The 22,466-nt window shown below is 34.6% G+C and overlaps 6 protein-coding genes across 8 annotated transcripts; 2 read left to right on the top strand and 4 right to left on the bottom strand.

Moving 5' to 3' along the window:
* Nucleotides 1–1,726: 1,726 nt before the first annotated feature.
* LOC108821883 (uncharacterized) lies at nt 1,727–9,479 on the bottom strand. 3 transcript variants are annotated; one of them, XM_056992188.1, is made up of 5 exons: nt 9,237–9,479; nt 7,745–8,723; nt 7,094–7,660; nt 6,916–6,990; nt 1,727–1,894 (listed from the first exon to the last, which is right to left on the bottom strand). In XM_056992188.1, the coding sequence occupies exons 2-4, from the start codon at nt 8,648–8,650 to the stop codon at nt 6,961–6,963; spliced, it is 1,503 nt and encodes a 500-aa protein (XP_056848168.1). In that variant the 5' UTR covers nt 8,651–8,723; nt 9,237–9,479; the 3' UTR covers nt 1,727–1,894; nt 6,916–6,960. The 3 variants fall into 3 exon arrangements, with proteins under 3 accessions (XP_056848168.1, XP_056848167.1, XP_018450372.1); XM_056992187.1 differs by lacking the exon at nt 1,727–1,894 and adding an exon at nt 5,531–5,662; XM_018594870.2 differs by lacking the exon at nt 1,727–1,894 and having other exon boundaries at nt 6,787–6,990; nt 9,237–9,478.
* On the top strand, nt 4,606–6,380 carry LOC108821882 (CBL-interacting serine/threonine-protein kinase 18). The gene has a single exon (XM_018594868.2). The coding sequence runs from the start codon at nt 4,708–4,710 to the stop codon at nt 6,277–6,279; it is 1,572 nt and encodes a 523-aa protein (XP_018450370.1). The 5' UTR covers nt 4,606–4,707; the 3' UTR covers nt 6,280–6,380.
* Nucleotides 9,480–11,841: 2,362 nt separating the features above from the next.
* Nucleotides 11,842–12,992, bottom strand: LOC108821889 (uncharacterized protein At2g34160). Its single transcript, XM_018594878.2, has 5 exons — nt 12,850–12,992; nt 12,591–12,639; nt 12,317–12,379; nt 12,150–12,214; nt 11,842–12,067 (listed from the first exon to the last, which is right to left on the bottom strand). The coding sequence occupies exons 1-5, from the start codon at nt 12,967–12,969 to the stop codon at nt 11,972–11,974; spliced, it is 393 nt and encodes a 130-aa protein (XP_018450380.1). The 5' UTR covers nt 12,970–12,992; the 3' UTR covers nt 11,842–11,971.
* A 255-nt stretch (nt 12,993–13,247) lies between these two features.
* LOC108821885 (peroxisome biogenesis protein 7) lies at nt 13,248–14,361 on the top strand. The gene has a single exon (XM_018594875.2). The coding sequence runs from the start codon at nt 13,248–13,250 to the stop codon at nt 14,199–14,201; it is 954 nt and encodes a 317-aa protein (XP_018450377.1). The 3' UTR covers nt 14,202–14,361.
* An 806-nt stretch (nt 14,362–15,167) lies between these two features.
* LOC108821887 (uncharacterized) lies at nt 15,168–16,118 on the bottom strand. The gene has a single exon (XM_018594877.2). The coding sequence runs from the start codon at nt 15,862–15,864 to the stop codon at nt 15,346–15,348; it is 519 nt and encodes a 172-aa protein (XP_018450379.1). The 5' UTR covers nt 15,865–16,118; the 3' UTR covers nt 15,168–15,345.
* A 2,936-nt stretch (nt 16,119–19,054) lies between these two features.
* LOC108819800 (uncharacterized) lies at nt 19,055–20,746 on the bottom strand. Its single transcript, XM_018592829.2, has 3 exons — nt 20,567–20,746; nt 19,728–20,461; nt 19,055–19,505 (listed from the first exon to the last, which is right to left on the bottom strand). Exons 1-3 carry the CDS (start codon nt 20,618–20,620, stop codon nt 19,175–19,177), a joined length of 1,119 nt encoding a protein of 372 aa, XP_018448331.1. The 5' UTR covers nt 20,621–20,746; the 3' UTR covers nt 19,055–19,174.
* Between the last annotated feature and the right edge of the window lie 1,720 nt (nt 20,747–22,466).

The following is a 22,466-nucleotide window of genomic DNA, read 5'->3' as shown; positions in this document are numbered from 1 at the left end:
TTAGTTGTTCTTTTAGTATAATTTTTCATAATCCCAAAAATAACCCTTGATTAATCTAATTAAACATATTAAACTAATATAATTTAAAAAAAAAAAAAATTAAAAACGTTTTTAAAAGAGAAATAAAAATAATTTTATTTAATTTTTAAATAAAAATAAACTTTTTAAAACTTAATAAAAATAAAAATAAAAATAATTTACAAATTTTTTAAATAAAAATGTTAAATCAACCTAATAAAAACAGTTTACAAAGTTTTGTTTTTTATATAAAGTTTAAAATGTATGTAAACTTTTTAATTTTATCAAATTTTTAATAAAAAAAAATTAAATTGTATTTCTATAAATTTTGTTTAAACTTTTTATTAAAAACTTTTTGTAAAGTTTTATTTTTATTTTTATAAATACAAATTTTATAAAGTTTGTTTAAAGTTTTATTAAACACATTAAACTAAAATAATTTTTAAAAAATTAATTAAAACGTTTTAAAAGGGAAAATAAATTAAAACTTTTAAACCTTTTTTCAATAAAAATAAACTTTGTAAAAATAAAAATAATTTACAATTTTTTTAATAAAAACGTTAAATAAACTTATTAAAAACATTTTACAAAGTTTTATTTTTATAAAAGTTTAAAACGTTTTTAATAAACTTTAATTAAATAAAAATTTTAAACTTTATAAAATAAAAATAAAACTTTATAATTTTTTTTAATAAAAACTTTAAACTAATTTTATTAAAAACATTTTACAAAGTTTTATTTTTATAAAAAATTTAAAATGTTTGTAACCTTTTTAATTTTATCGAACTTTTGAATAAAAATAAAACTTTAAAAAATGTTTTTAATAAAAATAAAACTTGTAAACTTTATAAAAATAAAAATAAAACTTTACGAAAAATTGCACATAACTTCAAAAACCACATGTTGTATAGATATGTATCATATAGAACAAGAGTTTATGAAAAAAATCAAAAGAAAAACTATGGAAAATCCATAGATTATTGAAGAAGACAAGGGAAATTATTTTTTTAAAAAAAATTGACAAGTAAAATCGAAAATAACACGTTTTAGGAAGTTATAATATTTTTAGGAGATTTTTAGAATATTTCTTTAACTTAAATTTTCATTAATTTTTGCAAAAATCAGGTAATCTTATCCGTAGAAAGCGTCTTCTAAAAGTTTAGAAGATTGACAAAAATCCAGAACACGCTTTCTACTTTTAATAGACGTAAGATTACATTTTAGAAAACACATTCCGCAAAATTTATACTACTTAATAAAAGTAGAAGATGCATTCAGACGAAAAGTAGATAGCTTTATGATTAGTAGAATGCGCATTCCACTTATTTAGAAATTTAGTAAATAGTAGAATGTACGTTCTAAAAATATTAGATGAACGTGTTTATTTTAGAAATCGTTTTCTACTATACCATTTTCCGTAGAAGGCACATTCTACCTTTAATAGAATGTATTTTCAAATTTTTATTTATCAACTTTTTGAAGAAAAGAAAATATCAGCTTGTGTATATAGGTGTTTTATTAATTGTTTGTATTTTTAATATTTTTTTTTATTCACAAAACTATTTATTTTATTAGTTTTCAGAAATACAAAGGATAAAAAAGAGAAAAATTGGACAAAAAATAATTTATACCAAAAGAACAACACTCTTATTTTTTGTTCTCTATTGGCAATTTTCCCAAATAAGAACTCAAAATAAACATCATTACGTACTCCAATCTTCATTAAGATATTTGGACTATACTATGGAAGTTAGTGCAAACCACAAGACAATATTTGAATAACGCAGAGAAAAAATATGTATGGACTTAGGAGGCAAAATGAGTCTGGACATGTATTACCGACCACACATGTCGATAAGAAACGGAACATCTCTTTCTACAAACAAAAAAAAGAAGAAATGGAACATCTCAGATTCACCTTTAAATCTTCCTTCTTGACACGCAGAATGCAACTGAAATACATTTTTATGAAATCTTTCATAAATATTTAATTCTTTTAATTTTTTTTAATGTTCAAAAGTAAAAAAATGGATCCTTTTTTGAAAAGTTTCGCCTCAGCTTCAAAATCCTAGACCGGCGGCCGCTGCCTCTTGCGGTCGCCGGATCTCGTCCTTGAAAACGTGTCTCTCCCCTCTCTTCTTTCGGATATCTCCTTCTCCCCTACTAGATTTGTCCCTTGCCCTTGTTTGTTGCAGAACACATTGAAGAACTATTTGTTATCTCAGATCCGGGGGTCCTGTTGTAGATCTGGGCGCGTGGAGTGGTGTTTACCAGGGGTGGAATGGGTTACTCTCTTCTCCGGTTTCCGTCTCCGTTTCCAGATGAAGGTCCAAGACTCAGTTTTTCTTGTGTGTTGCAGCAACTGTGCTTACAGTATGTTTCAAGCGGTTTGGTTATCTTTTATTAGGGGTTGAATCCGGTTGACTTTCATGGATGTTAGAGCTGGTCTTAATGGTTGATTGATTTAGCAACGGTGAGCAGTGAGTGAGTGATGTGGTGGTGTGTGGTGAGCAGTTGTTGGTTAGGGGTTTGAGAAGAAGATGGGTTATGATTACCTCTTCATCTCTCAATTCGAAGGTTTCCTTTTCTCGCTTCTTAAATAAGATGTTTTCATGTTATGCCTTTGGTCTCCGGTTCCTCTGTGGCTTCCTTTGGTGAAGCAATATAATGAGGGTGAGATGGGAAGGCGTCCAGATGAAGATGCGATTGATTTTATGGGTCTTTCTCAGGTGTTGTTTCTTTTCAGTGCTAGAATCTGGTTTTACCTTGGTCTAGGTGTGAGGTTTGGGTATCATTGTAAACAGGTGGTTCAGATGAAGTCCCAGTGGTTCTTGTCATCTTAAACAGGTGGTTCAGATGAGATTTGTGCTCTTCATGAAGAAGTCTGCTGCGTTTTTACTCTCTTGCTCAGTTATTAGAAGAATCTCGGCTAGTCATTGACTATTAAGTCTCTGTTTTTTATTCTATTGATGTTGTGTGTTCTGGGTTTTTGAAGGAGATTATGGGTTTAGTTTATGTTTAAGGTGATAATATAAGACCCGTGTGTTTGGGTGTAAGCTTCCCTGTTATGGGTTTAGTTGCTGGAGATTTCTATGTTTTCTGCTAGCTTTAGTATTCCAACTCTGTATGTTCTTTGATGGTATCAATGAAATTCTTGTGACAAAAAAAAAATAAAAAAATGGAATACCTTTTCCATTTGATTCAATATCATTCCGTAGTATTATTTTATATTACTTCGGAAATAACATTTACTAAAAATATAAAAAAAAACTGGAGCAAGTGAAATGTTAATTTCATTTTATATAATTCAATTAATAACTAATTTTTATCCCATCAATTCTTTTTACTGATAACCTTTTTATATAACGGAATATATCGATGCTTTATTGGATACATAATGTGGGTGATTGGTTGGACTTTATCATCTTACTTTAGTTTTATTTATTTTTAAATCGCTAAATTTTACCAATCATGTTGTAACTTTAATTTTAGTAGTTAAAATCTACATCAAGTTTCTATAATTTTTTACCAATCGTGCTTTAACTTTATTTTTAAGGCTACAACAAAAAAGTTAAAGCAATTTTTTTTCTTATGTGTTTTAAGTATAAAATCTAAAGCTCACTTTTATAGACTGTAGAATCTATAAAATGAAAAAAACTATCTATAATATAAAGTAAATTAGATAATCATAATTAAATCATCTTTAAATGTTTAATACTCCCTCTGTTTTTAAATAATACATGTTTTTGAGATTTTCACACTTTTTAATAAAACATATTAAAATTTACTTATTAGTGCATAGTTTTTTTTGTTATTTTATATTTCCTATATTTCTAAACCAATAAAATTTCAAGAAATGCAATTAATGTTTTTGAAATTCACAATTATTCATAATTAGTTGACAAAAATTACATTGAAAATATGAAAAATACATCTTTTTGAAACAAAAAAAAATTCCTAAAACATACATCTTTAAAAAACAGAGGGAATATAAATTTGGGTGTTTTTAAATTGATTGAAATATTTTAAATAAAATCGTTATTATTTATATATCATATTTTAAATAATAGTAAACTTTGATAATTTATAAAAAAAAATATAAATTCTTTAATTGATAAAAATTAATTATTTTATATATACATTAAATATTTCACATATTTTATTTTAAAATGTCTACAGTCTATAACTTACAGCTACAACAAATTTAATTACAGCAAAAGTCTCTGCAAAAAAATCTATAGTAACAACTCTACAGCTACAACCAATTTATCTACAGCTAAATTTTTAAAACCACGACCGAACCAATCATCACCAATACAGATTCATTAAAAAACACTCAAACAAGTAAATGAGCTGGCCAAGAAACAAAAGTGTATCTTGATAAAAATGGAAGTCAATGGTTCCAATAAATACGATTAGACCATTTCAAATTAGCAAAGCATTAAGCATACAATAATTCAAACCAAAACCGTTATAAAACAAAGACATAATTAGGTGAAAACAAGCCAACAATGTACAACCGGCCAAAACAACCAAACCCTATTTTATTTTCATTCTGTTTCTCTTTTCGCTGTTTGGTCGTTTTCACGTTTGGCTAAACCAACCAAACAGAGAGATTCAAACGGAAGAAACAAACCAAACCTAAACTCCAAATACATAAAAACTAATCAAAAACTTGTTTAGCCGCGGATGTCTCAGGCCTTGGCTCCACCACCGCTTCTGGTGGTCACCACCGTCGTCCCAGATCCCCCACACCCTCCCCCACCACCGCCGCAGCAAAAGCCGTACGCTCTGCAATACGTGACGGAACTTCTTAGCCGGATAGGTATCAAAGAAACAGACAAAGATGGCAACACCAGCCCACAGAGCCCGAGGAGCCCAAGAAACAACATTCTCATGGGGAAGTACGAGCTAGGGAAGCTTCTCGGCCACGGAACCTTTGCTAAGGTCTATTTAGCCCTAAACATAAAATCCGGCGAGAACGTCGCCATCAAAGTCATCGACAAGGAGAAGATCATGAAGAGCGGTCTGGTCGCTCACATCAAACGAGAGATCTCCATCCTCCGCCGTGTGCGCCACCCTTACGTCGTCCACCTCTTCGAAGTCATGGCGACGAAGACCAAGATCTACTTCGTGATGGAGTACGTCCCGGGAGGGGAGCTGTTCAACACGGTGGCTAAAGGACGTTTGCCGGAGGAGACAGCCCGGAGATATTTCCAGCAGCTGATCTCCTCCGTCTCCTTCTGCCACGGCCGCGGTGTCTATCACCGTGACCTTAAGCCGGAGAATCTGCTTCTAGACGCTAAAGGGAACCTTAAAGTCTCTGACTTCGGTCTCAGCGCGGTGGCAGAGCAGCTCCGTCAGGACGGGCTCTGCCACACGTTCTGCGGTACTCCGGCGTATCTGGCGCCGGAGGTTTTAACGAGGAAAGGGTATGACGCGGCTAAGGCCGATGTGTGGTCTTGCGGAGTGATCTTGTTCGTGTTGATGGCTGGTCACATCCCGTTTTACGACAAGAACATCATGGCCATGTACAAGAAGATCTACAAAGGCGAGTTCCGTTGTCCTCGTTGGTTTTCATCTGATCTTATCAGGTTATTGACTCGGCTTCTCGATACCAATCCTGATACTCGGATCACGATACCTGAGATCATGAAGAGTAGATGGTTCAAGAAAGGATTCAAACACGTGAAATTCTACATAGAAGATGATAAGCTGTGTAGAGAAGACGAGGAGGAGGAGGAAGAGGAGGAGTCGTGTTCCTCTGGCAGGTCTTCAACGGTGTCAGAGAGCGATGCAGAGTTTGACGTGAGGAGGATCGGTTCAATGCCGAGACCAGCGAGCTTAAACGCGTTTGATATCATATCGTTCTCCTCGGGGTTTGATCTTTCGGGTTTGTTCGAGGAAGGTGGAGAAGGGACGAGGTTTCTGTCAGGAGCTCCTGTTTCGGAGATCATAGCGAAGCTGGAGGAGGTAGCGAGAGTCGTTAGCTTTACGGTGAGGAAGAAGGAGTGGAGTTTGAGGTTAGAAGGGTGTAGAGAAGGAGCAAAGGGGCCGTTGACGATTGGAGCTGAGATATTTGAGCTGACGCCGTCTCTTGTGGTGGTGGAGGTGAAGCGGAAAGGAGGAGACAGAGGAGAGTATGAAGAGTTTTGCAATAAAGAACTCAGACCAGAGCTGGAGAAACTAATGCATGACCGAGGAAGTGAGAAAGGAAAAGGAGAAGTTGTAGTAGAAGAAGCAATGTGTGTTGCCGTCTGATACTGTATAGTAATACAAGGAAGGCTGAGAATAAGAATACAAGATTATTACATTCTTTTGTTACTATTGAGACTATTTACTATTCTTGTTCTATGTTTATGGTGCGGTATTGGGATGTTACGGAGATCTTTAAGATTCAAGATTAATCTAGGACATCTCCGTAATCTCCCAGTCTGTTTATGTGTGAGTGTGCGTGTGTGTTTATGTGTAAGTGTTACTGTAACGGTGAGTGATAGGAAGATGAGGGAGGGAAAAGATACAAAAAGGATATATATCTGAGTAATTACTCAGTTTTTGCTGGCTGCTTATAGAGCCAGTTTTTTTCAGTCAGATTGCTCATGTAATCTTTGTACATACTTGTAACTTGTAACACAAGAGACGAGCTTATGGAAATTCTTTCTCAGCCTTCCCCTATTTATCTGTTTCGTGCGTCCTAAGCTATAATATTTTGCTCCATGAGAATTATGAGGTTTTTTTTTTTTGAAACAAGAATTATGAAGGTTTAAATCGAGTTTATCTGCCTTAAGCAGTTAAGCCAAAATGAGTGATTATTATTAGGTAAAACTCAGCTGCACAATGACAGGATTTCTTTACAACAACTGCTAATCAAAGATGAAAAACGAATCTATAATAAACCTGATGATTGTGAGGAAGTACATCTCAGAGAAGCTTCAAGCTCACTCATTGAAGAGATGTATGAGCAACCAGTTCCTGCAAAATATGAAGCAAACACCAAAGATAGGGTTATATATATATACACATATATATAGGTAACTTTTTATTCTGTGTGAAAACATTATAAAAAATGGTTTACTTCGGAATATCGAATATGATCTCTGTGCAGGTAGGAAGTCTTAACAATAGTTTCCCACTTGGTAACATTCCTGTAGTTGTTGTTGTCATTAAGATCCTGCTTTTGAGGATGGAAAGGATATCTACGTGAAGGGATCTGAGATGGCAGATTATGGCAAAGCCAAGACTCAGAAGGCTTTTTAGGCGACGGTGGTGCAAGAGGTGACCTGCAAGAGGAGGTGTTCGGTTCCTTCTCTGATTCCTCTGGAAAGATTGAACTATGATGGTCACTAGTACTCTTGGGAGAATTCTCGGTGGAACCGTTTGGGTAGAGTAATTCCTGAGACACGCTCATGCTTCTAATATGCTTGTTCAACCTGTTAGCTCTCAGGCTCTCTGTTTCCTTACGAGTGTCAGGGAAACACGTGGCGTTTGTGGTTCGAAATGGTGACATACATCTAGGGTGTCTGTAAGGAGATGAAGACCTACTACTTGCGGGACATGTTAGGTTCGTTTCAGAGTTGAACTTCTTCCCCATGCTTGGATGAACCGGACTCAGCTTGTGCTTCGAAACTGAATCAATAGCCAGCTGGAGAAAAAGGTACAAAACTATCAGCGAGTGTGTAATAATAAAATCGAAAAGAAACGAATAGGAGTGTGAAGAAGCTGGAACCTGTTTAACAGATTGGAACCTAGATCTGAGTTGAGAAACCTTGCTTGACTTGACTCCATCATGGCTTGTTGTCTTGTGTTTGGTTTTAAAAGTGTTCATCATACTGAGAGATTCTTTAAAGCACAACTGTGGCAACATACCACAACCTCTCCTTGGAATATAAGCATACTCAGAAACTTCACCATCCTCCTCCTCCTCCTCGCTTTCTTTATCATATGTGTCTTGGTGATCATAACAAGGTGAGACTCTACACTCATCATACCTTTTAGAATTTTGCCGCTTCTCCACTGGTACTAAGTCTCTTATCTGTAACGTTGGTTCAGACATAAAACTAGACGGTTTACGATTCAAAGCATAGTGAGGCTGCTCCATAGTCATTGCTTTGGCAGCTGGTAAAAAACGGTTCAACATGAAGTCCCGTGATTGAGGATCCTCACAAGGGTTTAGTGTTTTCTTCTTCTCAGCAGTTGCACCGTATTCACTCACACCACTTATGCTGTGGTTTACAGAAAAGGAGTCCTTGGGAGAGAGTGTATCACGAGCATCAGAAAACACATCCTCTGACTCTTCCTCTTCATCAACTTGTTTAGTCTTTGAACTAAGGTTTCTATCAATTGCTTTCCCGGGAGGAGGACATGGTGTGAAGACTTCCTCCTGAGGTGTGGAATCATTTCCTTTTAATTTCCCAGGAGCTTGCTCCCATGTGAAAGGAACAGAGGCAGATTCGGTGAAGTGATCTAAACCCATATCTGGAACAAGAACTGGAACAGTTGAGGAATCATCATTTGTCTTAAAGTCATGAGTGAAGTCAAATGTCTTGTTTCTACGCACAGAAACTGCTGATGTCTTCTGCATCCGCCTTGTTGAAAGAAGAGGTGCTTCCAAGTTCAGTTTCCTCTCTGACATACTTAGAGGACGTTGCTAGGCTTGGCTCACAGACTCATTTTGTGAAAATGCTTTTAGATTCTACACTGCAGATCTGAATAGAGAATACAAAACATAATTATTTTTTTAGTAATTTGGATCCTATCCATGCAAAAACCATACAATTATAATAATCATATAGATATTATCACTTTCTTCTGAATATATATACAAATCATTAAATATTTTTTTAGTAATTTGGATTCTATCCATGCAAAAAACATATAATTATAATAATCATATACATATAGGATGATTATCTGAATAATAATGTATAAGCAAACAAAAGAGAAGACCTCTTCCTGAACTTTTTCTCTACTAGAAACTTCAGTTTAAAATAATTAAATACTAAAGAATTTTGGGATTTCATATTGAGTATTGAGAATCTAGTGATCATATATTGTGTTATCTGCAATTCAGACCCCTGTCGATATATGAAATCATTTGAAATATTTTCGCAATTTGAGTACAAAATCCACTTCGATGATAATTAAATCCACTTGTACAATCAAGCAAAAGCGAAACTCGAGAAACCGTATAGAAGCTAGAGTGAGAAACGGAAACTAACTTGAGAGTGCGCAAAGAGAATCGTCTTCGAGATCTTTTTGAATCCTTCTACACGTCGAGAGAGATAGGGAAGAAGAAGAAGAGGAGGAGGCTTGAGATACTTAAAAAAGAGGGTGAGTCCTCCAGATAGACTTTGAGTAAACGTAAGAGAGAGACAAAGGTAAAGCTTTTTATTTATCTTTTGTAAATGTGCCGTGAAGATGAAGGAGGCGAAGATGATGGGACTCGTAGAAAAAGTCACGAGGGGACTGGAGCATTTCGAGGTGGGACAGTTACTACTCTTTAACTCTCTTCCCTCTGTAACAATCCTATGTATGTTACATTAATAGAAGTGGTCTGTCTATTTAATGCAAGTTTTCACCGCACCGAACCAAACCGACTTCGATTATAGTTATTGGTTGAAACCAAGCTAATTAACTTTCTGTAAGTTTTCATTGTCTCATTGTTGGTTTGTCACAAATATTTTGTTTGGATGCGTGTCGAAAATGTGCATGATTTTTGTCTTCAGTACATTGCTTATAATTTGTTGAGCACTGAGTATTGTAGAACTGATTATTAAAATCATTAGTATACAATTATGAGGCCCTTTTTAAGTTCAAAAAAAAAAATATGAGGCCCTTTTACTTGCAATTTTGTGGAATAAATTAAGTTGTCGACCGACACATTAGAGAATGATGGGAGCAAAGAATTTTTAGTGACACCAACCAAAGTCTCAATCTATCATATCCAGTTAGTTACTTCTAAGAAGATTGGTATAGAAATAGAAGAGAAGATGGTCCATCCAGTTAAGAATAACAACTCCAAAATGTATCAATAAAAAAGTTTCTAAAAAACGAATAAATAAATAAACAAACATCAACCTAACTAACTTATATTTCAATGAATACTATTATACCATTATTGTACCGGGAATAGAGCTGGGCATTATTACTCGTTACTCGCCTTAAACTCGCTACTCGACCCGTATTCGTCTTGAAAATTCAAGTATTCAGTGTTATCAAGGCAAGTAACAAATCGAAAATTTTCATTACCTGCAAAGCCAAGCCAAGTATCAAGTATCATTATTATTTTTAGTACTTGACTCGTTCGCCCCGATACTTGCTCAATTACTTTTTATTTGTTACATGATCTATTAATTATTTTTTTGTATTTGTCTTTTCTTTTACTTGCATTTAGGATTGAACATAAATGCTTATTACTCTTCTTATACATGTTATTTATTTGTTATCCATCTTTAGTTTAAAATATTCGTCGTCATCTAATCAAATATGACATAATAATAAGTATTAAAAAATTTAATTATATGACTTATTATTATTTGTTACTTATTTAGAGAAGACATTATTTATCTATCTTCTCTATAATACAAACATATATTTCGTTTAAAGTAATTCACATGTTATTTCAAATAGAATAGGCAAAACATACTTTTATACCTATTAGATATCTATTTCTAATAGAATATTGTTCAATAAATAGTTTTTAAATATTCCGAAAACTCGTAAGTAGTTCATAAGTACTCGTAAATATTTTACAAGTACTCGTAAATAGTTTACAAGTACTCGTAAATAATAAGTAATCGTAAATAATAAGTAATAGATCAAGGGAAGTAACTTGCAAGTAATTCATTTTTGATCAAATACTCGAAATAGCAAATACTTGTTTCTAACAAGTCAATTAGAAGTCGAAAATTTTATTATTCGTACAAGACAAGTCAAGTCGCAAATACATGTAAAATTGCAAGTAATCACTTTGTGCCCAGCCCTAGCTAGGAAGCTTATTTAAATAAAAGTGCTCACTTTCCTTAGAATCTTGAGAAAGTACAGTTCCAAAAAAAAAACTTGCTGAAGTTTGGATATTTGCTAAAGCAGTCATGGTATACTGTACTGTAGAAGTAATGCTAGTACTTTAAATTATGTTCTTTTTCGGTTGCACAGAATGGATGACAAAACAATGAAACATCTATTGTCATTCTCTAATTTCTATAATTTTCTTTCCATAATCATTCAATCTAATTACTCAAATCAATCTGAATTGGGCTAATTTGTTCAGACATAATGATTAAAGCAGTAAAAACTATCATCGTGCAATGGAATCCCATCCCATACTGCAATTAACAAATAGAAGATTATTTATTTTACAACTTTATATAATGTTTTTGTATATATTCACTGTTTTATGAAAGCCCTTGACAAATAAAATTATTAGTTAATTTTTTTTGGAGTATTGTATATTGGCTTTGTGCTAAAAAGATTCTGAACCAAAGTGACTAGTTGGTGAGGAAGCCTAAGTGCACACTGATAACGAGCATCTAGTTATAGCCACACCGCATGATGTCATGTGAATCCAAGTGAGTTGAATCATGTGGCTTACATTTTTGTTCCAGTCATCCCAATAGATAAGATAGGTAACTCGCCCTGCTCATGCGTAAGCCACATCCAACATTGTTTTTTTATTGCATCGTTAACATTTTCCATTGACCAGAATCCATATCCAACATAGTTTAGACTGTGTTAAGGTTTCGAATAGGATTATATATTCGAAAACGTTATGCAACAAAATCTTGTCTACACCTACTACGATCTGTAAATAAACACGTTCACAGGTACAGCGAACACAATCCAAGATAACATTCAAAGTGAGCCAAAACAAAAATAAATCAAGTGTGTTTTAGAAGAGAGATAAGAAACAGAGTAATAAGATGATCGAGAAAAACTTAGAAAAAAAAAAGAGATTTCAGTTCTGCTCTTGAGCTTCTGCAGCCTCCTTGTCTTCGTTGGCCGCAGCCATTAATTCATCAAACTTCTCAGACTTGGCGAGTGTTATCTCAATCTGCAAATCGCGAAGCCACATAATTAGCTAACAACGTAAGCCGCTTTCAGGAAGAAAAAACATGATTTTTTCACAAGTATACCTTGGGTTTCTGCACAGGACGACCCCTTGCACCGTCCTTGATATCCACAGTCGAAGTCATGATCTCTAATAAGAAGAAAACAAGTTGGAAAAATAAGCAAAAACTTCAAGTCACTAGAATCTTTGAAAATCTCTTGTAACTAATCAAGGTTGAGAAGATCTTCTTACTCTTTTCAACAGCAAACCCACTGTTCTTCAATATCTCAGCAACGGTGACAACCGTCGCAATGGCTGCACAATTAAATGTTCGGTAAGAAACCCGGATAATCTCTTCAAATAAAGAAAGTCACAACAGATAAGACAAAGGTAAATATTTTTATGTAGATCCTAAATCTCATGACAATAAATGAATGAAAAAATTGCTACTTTGAATTTAGTAAAACTCAGTTACATTGCATAATAAAACCATACATTACAAAGAGAGAAACAAATAAGTTTTTACCCATTCCAAGTGCAGACAACTCCACATCTGCGTACTGCTGCATGTACCTCTGTGAACAAAAAAAAACAAGACATAAGTGTCAATTGACTAGACAGAACACCAATTCAAACAGTTTCAAAAACATCACTTTACACAGCAATAACTCATAACGTCTCACGGATACATACTGACATAAACAATCAGAGAAATTTACATATAATATACAGAAACAGAGTACTCGATTTTGAATCATATGTAACGATTTTTAGGGTTTTTGTACCTTGGCGAGATTGACGTAGAAGAACAACGGTTTCTTAGTGTTGGAAACTTGAATCCGATTCCTCTTCTGCGAATCAACGGCCAAACTCATGTTGTTAACTCCTTCCGTGATCCCTTCCATTGATAATTAAACTCGAGATTTTAACACTCTCTCTCTCTCTCTCGATTTATATTTCTCAGAAACAAGACAGATGAAGAGTTCCTCCTCCTTGACCAAAGCCCCCAAAAAACCCTAACTCGTAAACCCAAACGACGTCGGTTTAACAGAATCTTCGAAAATGTTATAATGGGCTGAGCCCATGGCCCGATAAAGAAAATAATAATAATTGTAATTCGAGACGTTATCCGAATCAGATCCCCCTGAATATTCGAGAACACACACTCGCCGGAGCATCAGCCATGCCGGTGTTCAAGGCGCCGTTCAACGGCTACTCGGTGAAATTCAGCCCCTTCTACGAGTCGCGCCTCGCCGTCGCCACCGCACAGAACTTCGGGATCCTCGGAAACGGCAAGATCCACGTCCTCGAGCTCTCCCCGGGCCCACCGGGCGTCGCCGAGTCCGTCTCCTTCGACACCGCCGACGCCGTCTACGACGTCTCCTGGTCCGAGTCCCACGACTCCGTCCTCGTGGCCGCCCTCGGAGACGGCTCCGTCAAGATCTACGACACCTCCCTCCCGCCTCCCTCAAACCCCGTCAGATCCTTCCAGGAGCACGCGCGTGAGGTCCACTCCGCGGACTACAACCCCACGCGCCGTGATTCTTTCCTCACGGCCTCGTGGGACGACACGGTGAAGCTCTGGGCCGTTGATCGGCCCGCGAGCATCAGGACGTTCAAGGAGCACGCCTACTGCGTCTACCAGGCGGTGTGGAACCCGAAGCACGGAGACGTCTTCGCCTCCGCTTCGGGAGACTGCACGGTGAGGATCTGGGATGTACGGGAGCCTGGGTCCACCATGATCATCCCTGGGCACGATTTCGAGATACTGTCGTGTGATTGGAACAAGTATGATGACTGTGTTTTGGCGACTTCGTCGGTTGATAAGACGATTAAGGTGTGGGATGTGAGGAGTTATAGGGCTCCCTTGGCTGTGCTTAATGGGCATGGGTACGCGGTGAGGAAGGTGAAGTTCTCGCCGCATAGGAAGAGTTTGGTGGCTTCTTGCTCGTATGATATGAGTGTGTGTCTTTGGGACTATATGGTGGAGGATGCGTTGGTGGGGAGGTATGATCATCATACTGAGTTTGCTGTTGGGATTGATATGAGTGTTCTGGTTGAGGGTTTGATGGCGAGTACTGGTTGGGATGAGCTTGTCTATGTTTGGCAGCAGGGGATGGATCCGAGAGCGAGTTAAGTCTTTGGTGGTCCAAATTCGAAACAGTTTCATCTTTTATTTATTGTGAAATATTGGTTTAGTTTTGTTTTGTTTGTCGGAATAAAAAAGTTCGGGATCTTTGCATAAAAGGGATGTAATTGATGGAGATTTCATATATGAAAGAAGGTTTTCTTTTGAATTGTGATTGGTGAGATAAATGAATATATGTGTTGATGTAGCCACCACCATCCATGTGTTGCATCAACGCTTTGGTCGTTTGAATCTAACTGCATAGTCATTCTAATTCAAAGTTCACAACAGTGTAGATTAGTTTGTGTGCGGGAAGAACTCTATTTTGGCACGATCTTTAAGTCACTTCAGACTGACTCTACAATTTTCTTCTTTCAAACTAAAAAGTTCAAAAAGAAAATCAAAGACTCTTTAGAACTTATGCAAGAAAACTCATTAGGATTGTAAATATGAGGAAAACACGAAGAAAAGTAAGATGAGCACACAAAAAAAGTTGAAACATTGGACTCAAAATGATAAAGTCTCCTAAAACAATCATTATTCGGTTTGAAACTTCGATGATAGCAGATCCAATGAGTACTTAAAAGTCTTTCCTAAGAACTATTCGAATCCAAGAGAACGCTGTTTTTAAGTCCTTTGGGTTGGCCATACATCACTTTGTGGTGTTAGTGTAGGTTTCATTTGTATATGTATTTCTAAACTTTGTCGTTGGTGTTTTCTAATCGAAGTAGTGATGCTTAGTCTATATACGTTTTAGCAGCTTGTTTAGTAGATTAAGATCTTATTTTTTGTTCATTGGCTACATATTTATTCGTTAGTTTACTAATAAAAATGTCTATTTATTGAACTTTTGAATATACTTGAAAAAAAAAATATATCCAAAATATTACATAATGTCTTTAGAAACTCTATGAGAGACATTTGATGATGATATATTGCTTTAAGTTCTACTAGATCCTCTATTAAAATGAGGAGTAACCAAGTAAGTATTTTGATTTGTTTTCAAGAAATTTGATCCAAAGTAAACAAAACGTTCTCTTGGATATTTTCCCTTGATGAAAAAACTATTATGAACCAATGTTCTAAAATACATAATAAGCACACAAAAAACGAGTGAAGACTCTTGTAATTAAATAAAAGCGATGCGTTTTCCTCAATCTTCATTTATGCTTTCTAAGTGCGGCCTCCAAACGCCAACGCGTCCCTTTCTCCGATCTTTCTGAGTCGCGATTTTTTCCGACAGTATCTCCGTCAAGTACCGATCAGAGATCAACGGTGACACATCCTTGTCGTAACTTTTATCATTACCATTATCATCAACTTCTCCACCATGCCGACGAGTCTGTGACCGCTTCTTGACGGCTTTTGCATTACGTTTATCGGATTTAGCTGCAGGCATGAGGAAGTAAATCTTGCCACGTTGGAGCTCAGCTTCCGGAGGGACGATGACGATCTTTGTGGCTGAGATTAGATCACCACGTTCTTGATCATGATCAGACGGTGAAGAAGAGGGTTTCTTGAGTACGTGCTTCGGGTGTGCCTTCATTACTTCGCCGGCTGTGATTGTTCCACTGATCTCCTCCACTTGACCGTTTGAGTGTACGATGCGGATCACGTCAAGAGCTCCACACGGTAGGATGCAGGCGATGCAACATCTGATTGTCTCCTTCATCCTCTTTTTGCTTTTAATGAAAAAAATATATAGTTTAAAAGACTTTAGTTCTTGTGTAAATCATGAGAGTTAAATAGAGATGAAAATGGAGAAATAATGAAAAGAGAGACGTGAGACAAGTGATTTGAAGAGAGAAGCTTGAATTGTATTTTCTTTCGTTTTTGGTACTCTTTTTGAGGATTTTAAGACCATGTGTGTTATTATTTATAGTCATGTTTCATTAGTGCGTTTTTAATCGGGCGTCGCCTTATGGTGTGTTTTAATGTTGTATAAATGTATCTATGTGTTTAGTGTGTATTATATATAGTTTTATGGTTTCTGTTAGTTGCTCTTTTTCTGCTGTTTTTCAGCGGCTGGGTGTAGGGAATATACGTTGAATAGCATTTCATTATTTTGTAATTATTTTGGCTTTTCTCCGCTTTTAATATTCCCTCAACTAGCATTTACCTATAAGCTTATGGAAGGTTTTGAAATTTTCATTAGATGCCAATGTTCATTTTCTATATGCATACCAACATTGCACCAAAACAGTGTTGAGGGAACTAAGAATAGTCATCCGTATAAAATAATCATGAGATAACTAAGTGGGGTTTTGTCTTTTTGATTGAGATGGGAGATGTGTATATTACTATATTGTCTTTAAAGTACAAAATATAATATCAAAAGTAAAATTTGAAAACCTTGGTATATATTCCTTTAAAAACATTCGTTTGAAATAGAACATAAACCATACGAAGATGTATAATCATTTGAATAAAACCATAATATAACAAACAAATGAAGGGAAAAGGGGTGAAAGAACATTTATTTAAGTATAGAAATATAAAGAAATTCTTTTTCTTTTTCTAGATGGTGATGAGACGATTTCAAATAGATGGAATGAATAATTGCACCCAACGATTGATGTGAATGTACTTTACCTTTTGGATCCATCGTCTACTACATTTGAGGGGACCCCTCTTCCTCGCTATAAAGCTTTCAATTATTTATTCTTCTTCTTCTTTTCTTTAGTTTTTGTGTTATCTTATAATAAATTCAGTTGTAAAATGCACAATGTGGTTCATCATCTAGGCTGAGTGCTTAAGGGTAGTAGACACATGTTATAGCATCATTTGGTCTCCACTATTATCACAACATATTGCACTTTCCACTATTTCATCAAGTTAAGTCTTGATTTAAGATACCATGCAAGACACTAAGCAAGCAGTTTCTCCCTGAGTAGTCGCAGACTAATTATGCGTCATCTTATCATATTCTTAGACTCATATCTGATCAGTTTCAGAAAAAAAAAATCTGATTCATGCCAACCCCCTAATAAGCTTTGTCGTTATAATTAAATATTTTAATAACAATATTAGATTGCAACTCAAATTTTAGAAATAATATCTATAATATTAAAAGGGAAGCAGTCTTAAAAAGTCGACTTATACAAGTTGTTTTGGACCCTTTCATTTTTTAGTCCAATCTATTACATATAACAAAATCTTATAACTAATCTATTTCATTTAAATAAAGTCTATTACTATTATTGACTTTAAATGTTACTATAATCTAAACCGTTGACTTCTAACATTTTAAATATGTTCGTAAGAAAGATTTGTACAAACCACTGTTTCTATTACTAATGTTTATATAATTTTTTGTATCGAATGATGATGTGGAATTAATTTAAAATAACATTATACCTCATTTACAATATTAAAAAGGAATCACTACCAAAAAATTTACTTAAAAAATTGTTGAATCATTTCACTAACTAATTGTTTTCGTCCAACTATTTGAAAAATTGATTTGCGGATACGGGTTATGAGTTTTTTATGCGGGCTTAGTATGAGTTGGTGGATTTTGGATCGCGGCTACCCATCGACCCGCAAATTATTTAAAAAATAAAAATTAAAAAAGTAATACATTTTTTTAAATACATGTATTTAAAAATAATAATTTAAAATTTAAGTCATGTATAATTTTTTATTATAAATATACTTTTATAGTAATTAAATTAAATAATGATTTTTAAAATATGTATATAACCCACGGATAACCGCAAAATTAAGCGGGCAGATGCATGTACAATATTATTTGTTTGCAGGTTGTGTGGGTCATATTTTTAACCAAAACAAAGTTGAAAATCCGCAGGTTGGCAGGTCAGCGGGGTAAGTTCGACCCGCAACTCAGCCTTAACCGTGCGTATACCAGATCAATTTTTAAATTACAATATATTTTGATCTAAATATATACACAAATATGATTACAAAAATACAAATATAATCAAAAAGAAAAAAAAAATATAAAAAAATTAAATTTAAAATAAAAGAATGTACCCGCCCTTAAAAATCTAGTTATATAGTAAAAATGTTCGTGTTATAGTTGTTATTATACACAATTTGGAACCGTGTTTTCTTTTAAAAAATACCAGTTCGGTTCCAAACCCACATAACAACTATCAGAACCAACTTATATCTTTGCAATTTGTGTTTTTCCTATTGTCTTTTTTTTGGTGTGACTTTTTTTCTTTTTGATGTCCTTGCGTGCCACCAAAGTCAATTCAATAAGAAATAAACGACAGTTTGATGACATTAGTTCGAAACAATTCCAATGAATTATATATGATATATGCATGCAGTTGAATTTCAGATCCTACTGCCTTTTTTTTTTCTTCTTCTTATTAGTTGTATTTTGATATCTTAAAATAAATGTTGGTTCAAGTAAATATATAGAATATGCTCTGAGAAGGTCAAGGTTTTACTTCGAATTAACTCCAAACGCTCATTTACTGAGAAGACAACAAACCTTAATTAACTGTGGATTCATTTCACAACTTTTTTTTTGAATTAGTTCAAAGTATTAAGACATGCGCTATAAAATGAAAAGTAACATGGCTAAAAATAACAAACAGAAAACGAAAGGATAACGTCGAGAAGCGGGTTTTCAAAATTCAATATATATCCAGAAACAAGATCATGTGGGTTTGCTTTCCTTTTGAAAGTGATTTGAGTCATGGACCCCTCCTTTCTCATTCTACTTTCTTTCTCCCTTTTCCTACACATTTTAGTGTTTGGTGAAACTCTTTTAGCTTTCTTTTTGAGCTGATATAATGTTTACAGATTTATGTATTTGATTGCACGAATTCGTTGAGACGACAACAAAAGTAGACAATATGCACACCCAACTCATCATACATTATTTTGCTCCTTTTCATTATTAAAAAGGAAAGATATAAGCTTAATATTGATATAACAGAGATAGACACACACATGTGAGATCATAGATATAACCTTGTATTTGGACACCAATGTTGGTATGGGCCTCACTATATACGAGATGGAGGAAGCCAGTAAGGGTCTTTGAAAGAAGTCGGTGCACCTTCAGGAGCTTGAAAATGATGTATTGTTGTATCAGCTATATTGTAAATACCAAACCCATGACCTATAAAGTATATGGAGTTAGGCTTCAGACCGGAACAAGAACTAGCCTCGACGCAGAAAGCCTCGCTCATTGAAATAAATATGCACACATCTCCAATGTCCTCGGTGTAATGCATGTATCTTCCTTCCGTCATCTTATTCTCTCTAAACACCATGAACCTCCTCGTCGTGTAGTTACTTCCTTCATGACTCGACGAGAAGAAGCGCTGTGCGTACCTGCGTGCACACAAAGCAACAATATAAGACACTAAAAATATTTATGAAAACATTATAGTAACTAGAATGTATATATTATATATAATATATTTTTTTGTCACTGTATACTATATAATACATTACTATTCAAGAAATCGCTAGACGCTAATCATGCGGCACTATAATAATTATAAAAAAATGTTTTGGTTATGATCGGTTTGCCGTCTTTTGACTATTATATACCATTTGACAAGAAAACGTTCGTCAGTGGAGGCTAACTCAACAAGGTGTTCCGTCCTGCAACACCAACCCAAAAGCTTCCACTCGGAATCATCCAGCTCAGGAAGGTCTCTGAACATCAACTCATGGAAGCTAGGGAGTCTGTTCTTCTTAAAATGAAGATCCCACGAGTACAACGAGTTGCCTCCGGGACCAGGCAGGTAGAATCTACGCTCTCTCCTGGAATACATCAGACTCGAGTTCTCCAGCTTCTGCAAGTTATTCTCTGCCAAAATCTCCCCGACGTTAGTCCAACGCATGTCACTATGCGGTCTACACAGACTAAGCTGCCTATCCAACAGCTTTACGGCCACAACACAGTCTTGCTCGCTAGGAGAAGACGACATCGCCACGTTCCAGACGGCGTTCGTTTGGTTAGAATGCACTGCGACGAGCGAAGGCAGAGGGATCGTTGAGAGGGTTGACTTGGGACCCAAGGAAGTGTAAATGTCGCTGATACATAGGGTACGGTCATTGTCGTTAGAGAATATTCCCCATCCACGTGCGCTTCCTATCTGTCTCGAGCCAGCGAGATCTTCGGGGAATGTTATGTCGGGAACTGTGAGCATCTCTTCTTTTGTCGGATCAAACAAGAGGACATCTCTGACGTCACTACCGTCCGGATGATTGGTCTTTAACGTAGTGCCGAGTAATAGATATGGAGTGGTTACGGAAGATGAAAAGAGACGAAAGTGTATCTGCAAAAAAGTAAATCACCACAGAGATTAATAAAAAACAATTGAATTTTGCATCCTTTTGAATCTAATAAGAACAGAACAAAACACACAAGAGAGAAGCTTTACGAGGGCATGGTTACGAGGAGGGAGTTTGAAGAGTCCGTTGAGACTCCGAAACATTGTCGAATGGTATAACGGAGGATGTCTGAATCGAGTGAAGTGAAAGGGAAGAGATTGGACTGAGGAATCAGTTACAGATGAGATGTTCGACGATATGCCTCGCCGAACCAATGTCAAAGGTCAAAGGTCAAAGGTCAATGGTCAAAACGCTTCTCAAGAAGAGTAAACAATAATTTATTTCTAACTTCAAACCCACCAGTTTTATGTTATTACAAAGTAAGCCTTCGACTTCGAAAATCAACACTGCACCCTTTATAACTCTCTCGGTTATATGAAATATTGTCCAAATTATAAAATTATGTGTAGTTTTGAATAAGAAACTGTTGTATACTTTACCTTGTAAAAAATATAATCACGATTCTTAAAACTTTTTTATTTTAATATGTCTAAGATATTGTGATTAACAATTTTCTATATTCTCTCCAAGAACAATTTCTTTTAGCTTATCTTATATTTTTTGAAAAAATCTTTGGACCATGATATATTTATGAATTATGGTTGTGTTAAATCTATCTTATTAAAACAGAAACATTCTGTTGGACCTAACATTTATTTTGTAAGTTTTTAAATTAAATACACCTTTATACTTTATAGTTAAACATACATTAAGTCATTAATGTTCCTTTCTTTATACTACTATCCATGTTTCCAAACAATATACTTATTTCTTTATACTACTATCAATGTTTCCAAACAATATATTTTTTATACTACTATTAATGTTTCCAAATAATATAATAATTAATCTTAGTTATTTTATATCTATCATTTTCTCTTTAAAATTTTGTAGGAACGTCATAATTTCATAAATTGCAAAATAGTGAACTTTAAAATTTCGATTATAAGGTTACAAATTATGAAACTATTGCAATTTAAATCCAATTAGATTACATATCGGTCATCCATCAGTTCAATCGGTTAGTCTCGGGTTTTAGTGATTTTTAATATGAATATTTTAAAAACATAAATTGAATTGTCAGATCTCCGGATTAACCGGTATAATCACAATCGGGTTGAATTTAAAAATACTGATTTAAATTCAAAAATATTTTAAATACACACTCTTTAAAAATAACCAAAATATTTGTTAGATTATTAGTGAAATTTTTCATCGTAAAATATCCCGCGCTTCAAAAGCGCGGGTCAAAATCTAGTTTTCCATTAAGAAGAACTCGTTTATGAGGTTTGAATAAGAAGTTATGATCATTTCCAAAATCATCTTAATACATAAGCTACACTAGGCTATAAATATCAACCAAACCCCTACATTTTTTTGCAAGCTAAGAATATGCAGTTATTTGAGAAATGATTTATTCAAAATTTCATTTGATTATTTACTCGTTTGAATCATCTTATTTATTTATTTACTTTATAAGTTTTCAATTAATTTAAGACTTATCAGTTGAAAGTTATAAATTTGTATTCATCCTTTAATTTTGTTTTCTATTTACTATCAGTTTAAATTTCTGAACAAATTGTATTTGTGTTATTAATTACTTAACTAATTCATGGATCTCATCACTTAAAAAAAAAGAATTTCCATGGTTGACAAAGTTAAAATTTAGCTAAAGACTACATATATAATACTTGGACGATTAAAAAAAATATTTTGCATTGGTCATACAATACACAACAAATGGAGAATTTTCATGTACTATTGATAATTATATTATGTTTTATTACAAATATGTAATATTTGTGTATGTGCATCTCACTGGTTGGATATTTCCTCTAGACATGTAACCAACTCAGCAACTCCATTTATTCACAAGAATACAAAATTCTCATCTAAACAACTACAAATTTTGACGCAAACATTTATTTTGACAGTGACACACTTCAAGCT

Source organism: Raphanus sativus, chromosome 8 (genome assembly GCF_000801105.2).
Source record: "Raphanus sativus cultivar WK10039 chromosome 8, ASM80110v3, whole genome shotgun sequence".
Classification (NCBI taxonomy): Eukaryota; Viridiplantae; Streptophyta; class Magnoliopsida; order Brassicales; family Brassicaceae; genus Raphanus; species Raphanus sativus.
This window is presented reverse-complemented; position numbering and strand designations above follow the sequence as displayed.